General features: G+C 41.0%; 1 protein-coding gene across 1 annotated transcript in view; it reads right to left on the reverse strand.

The window, feature by feature from the left end:
• Nucleotides 1-2,252: 2,252 nt before the first annotated feature.
• BRWD3 (bromodomain and WD repeat domain containing 3) overlaps nucleotides 2,253-12,219 on the reverse strand; it is a 217,390-nt gene continuing 207,423 nt past the window's right edge. The window contains exon 41 of the mRNA XM_073880921.1: nucleotides 2,253-2,361. Within this exon, the coding sequence (XP_073737022.1) occupies nucleotides 2,333-2,361 (29 nt within the window). The 3' untranslated portion in view covers nucleotides 2,253-2,332. The remainder of the gene's footprint in view (nucleotides 2,362-12,219) is intronic.

The following is a 12,219-nucleotide window of genomic DNA, read 5'->3' on the forward strand; positions in this document are numbered from 1 at the left end:
GTTAGAGGATTCTTGGCTGCAGATTTTTGCCATTTAATATGTTGAAGATATGCTACTTCCTTCTGGTTTGCAGTTTTTTTTTTTTTTAAGATTTCATTTGTCAGAGAGACAGAGAGAGCACAAGCAGGGGGAACAGCAGGCAGAGGGAGAAGCAGACTCCCTACTGAGCAAGGAGCCTGATTCAGGACTCAATCCCAGGACCCTGGGATCATGACCTAAGCCAAAGGCAGACTGAACCACCCAAGCGACCCTGGCTTGCAGTTTCTGTTGAGAAATCTCCTGCTACTCTTATGTGTTTTCTCTTAGAATTTAATGACTTCTTTTGTCTTGCTTTTAAAATTTTTTCTTTATCACTATATTTTACAAATTTAATTACAATATCTTGGTACGGATCTGCTTTTGTTGATTGTGTTGGGGGCTCTTGGTGTCTCTTGGATCTGGATATCTGCTTCCTTCCCCAGATTAGGGAAGTTTTCTGCTATTATTTCTTCAAATAATTTTTTTTTTAAGATTTTATTTATTTGACAGAGAGAGACACATCGAGAGAGGGAACACAAGCAGGGGGATTGGGAGAGGGAGAAGCAAGCTTCCTGCGGAGCAGGGAGCCCAATGCAATGCAGGGCTTGATCTCAGGACCTGGGGATCATGACCTGGGCCGAAGGCAGACACTTAACGACTGAGCCACCCAGGCGCCCCTCACATACATTTTCTACCCTCTTTTCTCTCTCTTCTTCTTCTGAGGCTTTTATAATACTTTGTAATACTAATATTAATAATGGAGTCAGTGAGTTCCTTAAGTCTATTCTCATTTTGCATAATTCTTTTTTCTGCTTTAATACTTTATATTACTCTGTCTTCTAGTTTACTAATTTGTTCTTCTTCTTCTTCCATTGTTCTCTTCATTCCATCAAGAATGTTTCTCATTTTGTTTATTGTGCCCTTTCTCTCTACTACGTTCTTCCTTATCTCTGTGTGAAGGTTCTCATTCATGTATTCCACTTGTTTCTCAAGTCCAGTGAGTATCCTTATGATCATTGCTTTAAATTCTCTATCAGGCATATTATTTATATCTGTTTGGCTTAGGTTTCTGGCTGTGGCCTTGTCCTGTTCTTTTATTTGGGATAAATTCTTCTGCCTTCTCATTTGTCTACATTTCTGTGCCTACTTCTCTGTGTTAGAAATGTGAGCTACATCTCATGGTCTTAAAGGTAAGGGCCTTTAAGAGACATCCTGGTGTACCCTGTAGTGCAGTGTCCCTTGTTCACCAGAACCTGACACTTCATGAGAGTATTCTTTGTGTGTTTATGCCCTGCTGTTGTGTTTGAGTCACTTTTCCTTTCAGTGTAGTCTTCACACTGACTCTCTGCCTGTTGTGGGCTGTGCTTGCTCTCTGTGGTGTTAATGGGATCCAGTCAGGCCAGCTCTGAAGGGGTGTGCCCACTGTGGAACTTGGGAGTAGGGCAGCAGTGTGAGCAAAATTTGCACTGGGCTACTAGTCCAATGCCAGATCCCTTGAAGCAATGCTTTGACTTAGAGCTGTGGACTAGTGTGGCCTAGGGTACAGTATGGGGCAGGGTGCACAAGGATGGCTGGGTGTGTCTGGGTGTGGTGCACAGATGTGCATGGTGCATGCTGGTAACCCTGCACCCAGTAGCTGGGCAGGGCACATGCATGGCTTTAACAAAATTTGCCCTGAGCCCAGGGCCCAGACTAGCAGGCTTGGAGTGGGCAATTCCTCAGGAGAACTTGGAGTGGGAAATTCCTCAGGAGAACATGGTGCACTGCTAGGAGGTTAGGTAGCAAGTGTCTGTGCAGCTCTGCCTCCTGCTTCTGTCTCTGTTTATGCTGGGAGGCAGAGGAGGAAAATGGCACCTGTCAGGTCCCTCATTTTTGGAGAAGTCCCTCAAAGGCTCAGAAATTGGTAGGAACAGATCTGCCACCAATTTGTCCCCAGCATTGTATAAACTACTGTTTTTATCCTGCCTCTCCACATAGGCTGCTGTCTCTTTAAGGGCAGCTACTCAGCTCTCACTGCCCTCACAGCTTGCCCAGTGCTGAGTCAAATGACTTTTAAAGCTTCAGGTTCCAAGTCCTTGGTTTTACAAACTCATGGAATTCAAACCCTCTGGTTTTTAAAGCCAAACATTATGGGGATTAGTCTTCCCCATCTGAGCTCCTTGGTGTGAGGGCCCATTTCTCTGCCCTCTCTTCACACATATCTCTGTCCTTCCTGTGGGCAGCCTCCCTCTGCCTTTCTGATCTTCCTAACTTTTCAGATGCAGCTTCTTTATATTTAGTTGTGGAGTTTGTTCTTCCAGTCTTTGGATCACTCTCATATATTGACTTGGATGTGGATGATATCTAGTTGAAAACATGGGACAGGGTGAGTTCAGGGTCCTCTTACTCCACCATCTTCCCAAGCTCCCCCGGAGTCCCTTTAAAAGCATTGGATTATAATTTCAGATATGTTTTCCAAACTATTTACCACTACCAAAAAAAGATTTTCCTTCTAGTTAAAAATGTATTTTCATAGAACATTGTTGTTTATACTCAAGAACACCTTATGGCATTTTATCATTGCTTATATTGAAGATTCTCTTGAGATATATATATATATTTCAATGAAGTTTTTTTTAAAGGTTTTATTTATTTTAGAGAGAGAAAATGAGAGAGAGAGAGTACATGAGAGGGGGGATGGTCAGAGGGCGAAGCAGACTCCCTGCCAAGCAGGGAGCCCAATGCAGGACTTGAATCAGAGACTCCAGGATCATGACCTGAGCTGAAGGCAGTCGCTTAACCAACTGAGCCACCCAGGTGCCCTGAATTGAAATTATTTTTGACAGTTAATGCTAAGACTTAGATATTTTGTGTTATCTATAAGAGCACATTTCTTTGGAATCTCTTCCTTTTTGTCTACCTTCCCTAACTTATTTTGATGAGGCCCTAATCTAATAGCAATTCTGACATTTGTTTAGGCACCTCTGTCTTAAAAAGTTGAAAGAATAAGACTAATTTATCATGCTATTTTTTCGGGGGGGGTGGGAACTACTCCTGATCAATTACATGCCCTCTTTTCAGTGTTAAGTCTTTCAGTTTCCTAAGGCATAATTTTCCACATCTGTATTTTTTCTTAATCAATTATTAAATTTGCTGAATGACCAACTTATAGCATCATGTCACAATTTCTCTCTCTTTTACTTGAAGTGACTTTGTGGTACAGATAAAATGTCCTGTTTATTTTTACCTCTGGTACAGAATGTGAAAAAGAACCAATAGATGCATAAAATGACATCAGAGTGACTAGGATTGTTCTATTATTATTGCTAAATATTGGTGAATGTGACAAAAATAAATGTGCTGGAAGGAAGTATCCTTAGATGTACTGGTTTCTAAAAGATAATGCTACCAACATATTGCCAGGTTCAAGAATTGAACCAAATATTTATCTGCAAACCTATGATATGCCAACTAATCTAGATTAACAGGAGAGAGAAGGTCCTTGTTTTCATGGAGCTTCCAGTCTTGTGCCATGAGACAAAACACAAGTAAACAAAAATAATTCCAAATAGTGATGATTACTAGATGGAAAAAGGCTATTCTTTAGATAGGATGGCTAGGGAAGACTTTTCTTGAAGAGATATTTGAGCTGACACCTGAATGACAAGTAGGAGGCAGCTTTGCAAAATATGATCCAGACAGAGGAAATAGAAAGTACAAAGGCCATGAGTTAAGAGAAAAGGTACACATATGCCAGATCATGTAGGGTCTTGTAAGTCACAGTAAGGCACGTAGATTTTATCCTGAGCTCAATTTATTTCAGTATAGTTAAAGTACCATGTATAATCTACCATGAAAAATTCTAAATCTTGATTCAGAATTTTACAGAATTAAGTGACAATTCCCTAACTCCTGTTATGGAGGACAAGTCATTGGAAGTAAATTCTATTACAAGTCCAATAAATGATCACATCACTGTATTTTTTTTTTACTAGAAATTTGTGTTTGGAATAATAACCTCAGACACTACTGATGAAAAGTCGGGAAAATGCCTTAGTGATATAATTGCATTTTTGGAATGATTCATGTGAATTATGTTGTAATAGGAGAAAACTGGGAATTTGATTTTTTTTTTACTTTTTTATTGTTATGTTAATCACCATATATTACATCATTAGTTTTTGGTGCAGTGTTCCATGATTCATTGTTTGTTCATAACACCCAGTGCTCCATGCAGAACGTGCCCTCCTCAATACCCATCACCAGGCCAACCCATCCCCCTCCCCTCTCCCCTCTAGAACCCTCAGTTTGTTTTTCAGAGTCCATCATCTCTCATGGTTCGTCTCCCCCTCTGACATACTCCCCTTTTCTTCCTCTCCTGTTACCTTCTTCTTTTTTTCTTAAAATATGTTGCGTTATTTGTTTCAGAAGTACAGATCTGTGATTCAACAGTCTTGCACAATTCACAGCGCTCGCCATAGCACATACCCTCCCCAATGTCTATCACCCAGCCACCCCATCCCTCCCACCCCCAACCACTCCAGTAACACTCAGTTTGTTTCCTCATATCAGTGAGGTCATGTGATACATGTCTTTCTCTGATTGACTTATTTCACTCAGCATAACACCCTCCAGTTCCATCCACGTCGTTGCAAATGGCAAGATCTCATTCCTTTTGATGGCTGCATAATATTCCATTGTGTATATATACCAGTTCTTCTTTATCCATTCATCTGTCGATGGGCATCTTGGCTCTTTCCATAGTTTGGCTATTGTGGACATTGCTGCTATAAACATCGGGGTACACGTACCCCTTCGGGTCCCTACATTTGTATCTTTGGGGTAAATACCCAGTAGTGCAATTGCTGGATCGAACGGTAGCTCTAATTTCAACTGTTTGAGGAACCTCCATACTGTTTTCCAGAGTGGTTGCACCAGCTTGCATTCCCACCAACAGTGTAGAAGGGTTCCCCTTTCTCCACATCCCCGCCAACACCTGTTGTTCCCTGACTTGTTAATTTTAGCCATTCTGACTGGTGGGAGGTGGTATCTCATTGAGGTTTTGATTTGGATTTCCCTGATGCCGAGCGATGTTGAGCACTTTTTCATGTGCCTGTTGGTCATTTGGATGTCTTCTTTGGAGAAATGTCTGTTCATGTCTTCTGCCCATTTCTTGATTGGATTATTTGTTCTTTGGGTGTTGAGTTTCATAAGTTCTTTATAGATTTTGGATACTAGCCCTTTATCTGATATGTCATTTGCAAATATTTTCTCCCATTCTGTCGGTTGTCTTTTGGTTTTGTGGACTGTTTCTTTTGCTGTGCAAAAGCTTTTTATCTTGATGAAATCCCAATAGTTCATTTTTGCCCGGGCTTCCCGTGCCTTTGGCGATGTTTCTAGGAAGAAGTTGCTGCGGCTAAGGTCGAAAAGGTTGCTACCTGTGTTCTCCTTTAGGATTTTGATGGACTCCTGTCTCACGTTTAGGTCTTTCAACCATTTGGAGTCTATTTTTGTGTGCGGTGTAAGGAAATGGTCCAGTTTCATTCTTCTGCATGTGGCTGTCCAATTTTCCCAACACCATTTGTTGAAGAGACTGTCTTTTTGCCATTGGACATTCTTTCCTGCTTTGTCAAAAATAAGTTGACCATAGAGTTGAGGGTCCATTTCTGGGCTCTCGATTCTGTTCCATTGATCTATGTGTCTGTTTTTGTGCCGGTACCATACTGTCTTGATGATGACAGCTTTGTAATAGAGCTGGAAGTCCGGAATTGTGATGCCGCCAGCTTTGCTTTTCTTTTTCAGTATTCCTCTGGCTATTCTGGGTCTCTTCTGGTTCCATACAAATTTTAAGATTATTTGTTCCATTTCTTTGAAAAAAGTGGATGGTATTTTGATGGGGATTGCATTGAATGTGTAGATTGCTCTAGGTAGCATTGACATCTTCACAATGTTGATTCTCCCAATCCATGAGCATGGAACGTTTTTCCATTTCTTTGTGTCTTCTTCAATTTCTTTCATGAGTATTTTATAGTTTTCTGAGTACAGATCCTTTGCCTCTTTGGTTAGATTTATTCCTAGGTATCTAATGGTTTTGAGTGCAATTGTAAATGGGATAGACTCCTTGATTTGTCTCTCTTCTGTCTTGTTGTTGGTGTATAGGAATGCCACTGATTTCTGTGCATTGATTTTATATCCTGCTACTTTACTGAATTCCTGTATGAGTTCTAGCAGTTTTGGGGTGGAGTCTTTTGGGTTTTCCACATACAGTATCATATCATCTGCAAAGAGTGAGAGTTTGACTTCCTCTTTGCCGATTTGGATGCTTTTGATTTCTTTTTGTTGTCTGATTGCTGTGGCTAGGACTTCTAATACTATGTTGAATAGCAGTGGTGAGAATGGACATCCCTGCCGCGTTCCTGACCTTAGGGGAAAAGCTCTCAGTCTTTCCCCATTGAGAATGATATTCGCTGTAGGTTTTTCATAGATGGCTTTTATGATATTGAGGTATGTACCCTCTATCCCTATACTCTGAAGAGTTTTGATCAAGAAAGGATGCTGTACTTTGTCAAATGCTTTTTCTGCATCTATTGAGAGGATCATATGATTCTTGCTCTTTCTTTTGTTAATGTATTGTATCACGTTGTTTGATTTGCGGATGTTGAACCAGCCTTGCAGCCCAGGAATAAATCCCACTTGGTCATGGTGAATAATTCTTTTAATGTACTGTTGGATCCTATTGGCTAGTATTTTGGTGAGAATTTTTGCATCCATGTTCATCAAGGATATTGGTCTGTAATTCTCTTTTTTGATGGGGTCTTTGTCTGGTTTTGGGATCAAGGTAATGCTGGCCTCATAAAATGAGTTTGGAAGTTTCCCTTCCATTTCTATTTTTTGGAACAGTTTCAGGAGAATAGGTATTAATTCTTCTTGAAATGTCTGATAGAATTCCCCTGGGAAGCCGTCTGGCCCTGGGCTTTTGTTTCTTGGGAGATTTTTGATGACTGTTTCAATTTCCTTAGTGGTTATAGGTCTGTTCCGGTTTTCTATTTCTTCCTGGTTCAATTTTGGTAGTTGATACATCTCTAGGAATGCACCCATTTCTTCCAGGTTATCTAATTTGCTGGCATAGAGTTGCTCATAATATGTTCTTAGAATTGTTTGTATTTCTTCGGTGTTGGTTGTGATCTCTCCTCTTTCATTCATGATTTTGTTGATTTGGGTCATTTCTCTTTTCTTTTTGATCAGTCTGGCCAGGGGTTTATCAATCTTGTTAATTCTTTCAAAGAACCAGCTCCTACTTTCGTTGATCTGTTCTACTGTTCTTTTGGTTTCTATTTCATTGATTTCTGCTCTGATCTTTATGATTTCTCTTCTCCTGCTGGGTTTAGGCTTTATTTGCTGTTCTTTCTCCAGCTCCTTTAGGTGTAGGGTTAGGTTGTGTATTTGAGACCTTTCTTGTTTCTTGAGAAAGGCTTGTATTGCTATATACTTTCCTCTCAGGACTGCCTTTGCTGTATCCCAAAGATTTTGAACAGTTGTGTTTTCATTTTCATTGGTTTCCATGAATTTTTTTAATTCTTCTTTAATTTCTTGGTTGACCCATTCATTCTTTAGTAGGATGCTCTTTAGCCTCCATGTATTTGAGTTCTTTCCGACTTTCCTCTTGTGGTTGAGTTCTAGTTTCAAAGCATTGTGGTCTGAAAATATGCAGGGAATGATCCCAATCTTTTGGTACCTATTGAGACCTGATTTGTGACCTAGGATGTGATCAATTCTGGAGAATGTTCCATGGGCACTAGAGAAGAATGTGTATTCCGTTGCTTTGGGATGGAATGTTCTGAATATGTCTGTGAAGTCCATTTGGTCCAGTGTGTCATTTAAAGTCTTTATTTCCTTGTTGATCTTTTGCTTAGATGATCTGTCCATCTCAGTCAGGGGGGTGTTAAAGTCCCCCACTATTATTGTATTGTTGTCAATGTGTTTCTTTGCTTTTGTTATTAATTGCCTTATATAATTGGCTGCTCCCATGTTCGGGGCATAGATATTTACTATTGTTAGATCTTCTTGTTGGATAGACCCTTTAAGTAGGATATAGTGTCCTTCCTCATCTCTTATTACAGTCTTTGTTTTAAAATCTAGTTTGTCTGATATAAGGATTGCCACCCCAGCTTTCTTTTGGTGTCCATTAGCATGGTAAATGGTTTTCCACCCCCTCACTTTCAATCTGGGGGTGTCTTTGGGTCTAAAATGAGTCTCTTGCAGACAGCATATGGATGGGTCTTGTTTTTTAATCCAATCTGATAGCCTGTGTCTTTTGATTGGGGCGTTGAGCCCATTTACATTCAGGGTAACTATTGAAAGGTATGAATTTAGTGCCATTGTATTACCTGTAAGGTGACTGTTAACTGTCTGTTGTCTGTGTTCGTTTCTGCTCTTTGCTGCTTTTAGGTTCTCTCTTTGCTTAGAGGACCCCTCTCAATATTTCTTGGAGGGCTGGTTTCGTGTTTGCAAATTCCTTTAGTTTTTGTTTGTTCTGGAAGCTTTTTATCTCTCCTTCTATTTTCAATGATAGCCTAGCTGGATATAGTATTCTTGGCTGCATATTTTTCTCGTTTAGTGCTCTGAAGATATCTTGCCAGTCCTTTCTGGCCTGCCAGGTCTCTGTGGATAGGTCTGTTGCCAATCTAATGTTTCTACCATTGTAGGTTACATATCTCTTCTCCCGAGCTGCTTTCAGGATTTTCTCTTTGTCTCTGAGACTCGTAAGTTTTACTATTAGATGTCGGGGTGTTGACCTATTATTATTGATTTTGAGAGGGGTTCTCTGTGCCTCCTGGATTTTAATGCCTGTTTCCTTCCTCACATTAGGGAAGTTCTCTGCTATAATTTGCTCCAATATACCTTCTGCCCCTCTCTCTCTCTCTTCTTCTTCTGGGATCCCAATTATTCTAATGTTGTTTCGTCTTATTGTATCACTTATCTCTCGAATTCTGCCCTCGTGATCCTGTAATTGTTTCTCTCTCTTTTTCTCAGCCTCCTTATTTTCCATCATTTGGTCTTCTATATTGCTGATTCTCTCTTCTGCCTCATTTATCCTAGCAGTTAGTGCCCCCATTTTGGATTGCACCTCATCAATAGCCTTTTTGATTTCGATTTGGTTAGATTTTAGTTCTTTTATTTCTCCAGAAAGGGTTTCTCTAATAACTTCCACGCTTTTTTCAAGCCCAGCTAGTATCTTTAAAGTCATGATTCTGAACTCTAGGTCCGACATCGTACTAATGTCCGTATTGAGTAGGTCCCTGGCTGACGGTACTACCTCTTGTTCTTTTTGCTGAGGTGATTTCTTTCGTCTTGTCATTTTGTCCAGAGGAGAATAGATGAATGAGAGAACAAAATGCTAACAGGTTTACAACGTCCCCAGCAAATATACTGTATACAAATCAGAAAAGTCCTGAAACCAGGGGAAAAGAAAGGGAAAGAAAGAAAAAAGAAAGAGAAAAAAAAAAGGAAAAAAAAAGGATAAAAACAAAAACAGAACAATACAAAAAAAGCAGAATGTGATCAAATATGATCAGGCTAGTGCATAGATCAGTGCCACACACTAGATTTTGGGCGTATTTTGGTCTGTTAGAAAAAAGTGCCTCCTAAAATTTTAAAGGAAGAAAGACATATATGTACAAAATAAGGGTTGATACAATGAAGGGATGGAAGATGACTGTAAAGATGAAAATTATAAAAGATTTTATAAAAGGACTTGGTAAGATAAGTTGTTTGAAAAAAGAAAGAAGATTTAAGAAAAAGAAAAAAAGGAAAAAGGGAGAGAATGTGATCAGGCAGGAGACTAGAACAAAGCCATACACTAGTGATTTAGGGTATATTTTTACCTGTTAGAAGAAACTGTACCTCAAAATTTTAAAGAGAGAACAACTTATATATATATGCCAAAAATAAGGGTAACTACTATGAAGGGATAAAATATGACTCTAAAAATGAAAAATAAAAAATGTTTTTTTTTTTTTAAAAAAGGGATTGATAAGATGTTGGTTGAAAAAGGGAAAAAGAAAAATAAAAAAAAAACAGTCAACAAAAGTTAACTTTGATGAAATAATGGATCATGGAAAAAAAAAAAAAAGCCATGAATCTATGTGCAGTATTCCCCTAGCGCTGGAGTTCTCCCATTCTCCTTGATCGATCAACTTGGTCTTGGCTTGCTGGCTGTTTGTGCTGATCTTCTGGGGGAGGGGCCTGTTGCTGTGGTTTCCAAATGTCTTTGCCGGAGGCGGAATTGCCCCGCCCTTGTCGGTCCGGGCTAAGGAAGCTGCTCTGGTTTGTTCTCAGGAGCTTTTGTTCCCTGCAAGCTCTCGGTACAGCTTTGGAGGACCAGGGCAGAAATGGTGGCCTCCCAATCTCCACCCGGAGGAGCTGAGAACTCGGGGCCCCGCTCCTCAGTGTGTCCCCAGAGAAAAGCAGTCACTCCCGTGTCCCCGGTCTCCGGCTGCACTCCGTGCTCACCCGGCCTGTGCTCGAGCGTTGCTATCTCTGGCACCCGACCCCTCACGGAGACTCCAAACCCAGCAGATCCCTGCAGTGCGTTCCCGCACCGCTCCTCCCCGGGAAGGAAGGGGAGTCTCCCCGGATCTGCTGCTTGTTGGGTCCCTGCTGGGGGAGCCGTGCCCCGACTGGGCCGCAGATCACAGTTTATGGCAACCCCGAGCTGAGAGCCCGCGGCTCTGCTCCGTCTCTGCAGCCGGCTTCCCCGCTCTGATACCTGGGAGCTCTGGCGCACTCAGGCACCCCCAGTCTCTCCGTGACCCCAAGGGTCCTGAGACCACACTGTCCCGGGAGGATTCCACCCCCCGCTTAGCCACTGCAGCGACGTCCCTCCGCCGAGCCAACTTCTAAAAGGTCCGATTTTGTGCTCCGCGGCTCTAACACTTGCCAGAAGCGGCCGGCGGAGGCCCCTCCCCCGCCGTCTATCCTCCCGAATATCGCCTCGGATTCACTTCTCCGCACGCCCTACCTTCCAGTAAGTGGTCGCTTCTCTGTTCAGAGAGTTGTTGCTACTCTCCTGTTCGATCTCCTGTTGAGTTCGTAGGTGTTCAGAATGGTTTGATCCCTATTCAGCTGAATTCCTGAGACCAGACGAAATCTAGGTCTCCTACTCCTCCGCCATCTTGCTCCGCCCCCGGGAATTTGATTTTTATGTTTAAAAACCATATGGTTTTAGGAGTCAAACCTGAGGTACTTTGGGCCAGGGGGAGGTAGTAAACCATTTATTAATTGCAATACAGACTTAAAGGCCTCATCATGTTCCAGCTTATCCCTATTCTTTAGAACAAATAAGTTTTGGAGTTAGAGAAAGGGAATTTGGACAGTCATTGGAGTTTTATGGTCACTTCCTTACCCTTCCATCCAATTCTGTTTCCTGTCCTGTTTCAGGAGAAAGAAAGGAACAGTGAGTTTTGGTAGGTCAAAATGTGACCTTAGTAAAGGACTAGATTTCTTAATAACCAGAGGGATGATGAAGTGTGTGGGCCTTTGAGAAATACCACTTCATCTGTTTGATGAGGCTCATTAGCAATCTCACATCACCACATTACATGATGGATGAGAACCCTCCCCCCAATATTTCCAAAGGGTGGGATATAGGAGCAACCTATCTAAGAAGGTCTTGACATTGCTGCAGGTGATGATCCTGCTGTATTTCCCAGGAAACTAGAAATGGAAATGGCTCTTGTCACAACTCAGGATAGCTTCCTAATTATGGGAATAAGCCTCATTCCTGCAAATAAATGATCATGATATCCTCAGGTTAATATCCCACTAATCAAGTCATTTTGGCTTGGATCTGAACATGTAGAGCAAATATCCTTCAGTAAACTTATTTGCATTAGCCAGGAACCCATTACTATTTTCCAGGTGGAAGATATGGGATTGGGATGATGGTGGTCAACTATTAGCAGGAAAGGGCATTCTTCTAATTTGTCACTTTTGTTTTGAAGTTTTTGATTGTGAGTAGAAGAAAAATATTAAGAAAAGGTTAGAAACATGATTTAAACGTATTAAATAAAAAACTTTGAATTTTCTAAAGTTTTTATTTAAATTCCAGTTAGTTAACATACAGCATAATATTAGTTTCAGGTGTACAATTTAGTGATTCAACACTTAACACACAACACCTGATGCTCATCACAAGTGCACTCTTTAATGCCTATCACCTAT

Source organism: Callorhinus ursinus, unplaced genomic scaffold (genome assembly GCF_003265705.2).
Source record: "Callorhinus ursinus isolate GAN/ISIS: 27379988/994484 unplaced genomic scaffold, GSC_fseal_2.0 scaffold40, whole genome shotgun sequence".
NCBI classification, from domain to species: domain Eukaryota; kingdom Metazoa; phylum Chordata; class Mammalia; order Carnivora; family Otariidae; genus Callorhinus; species Callorhinus ursinus.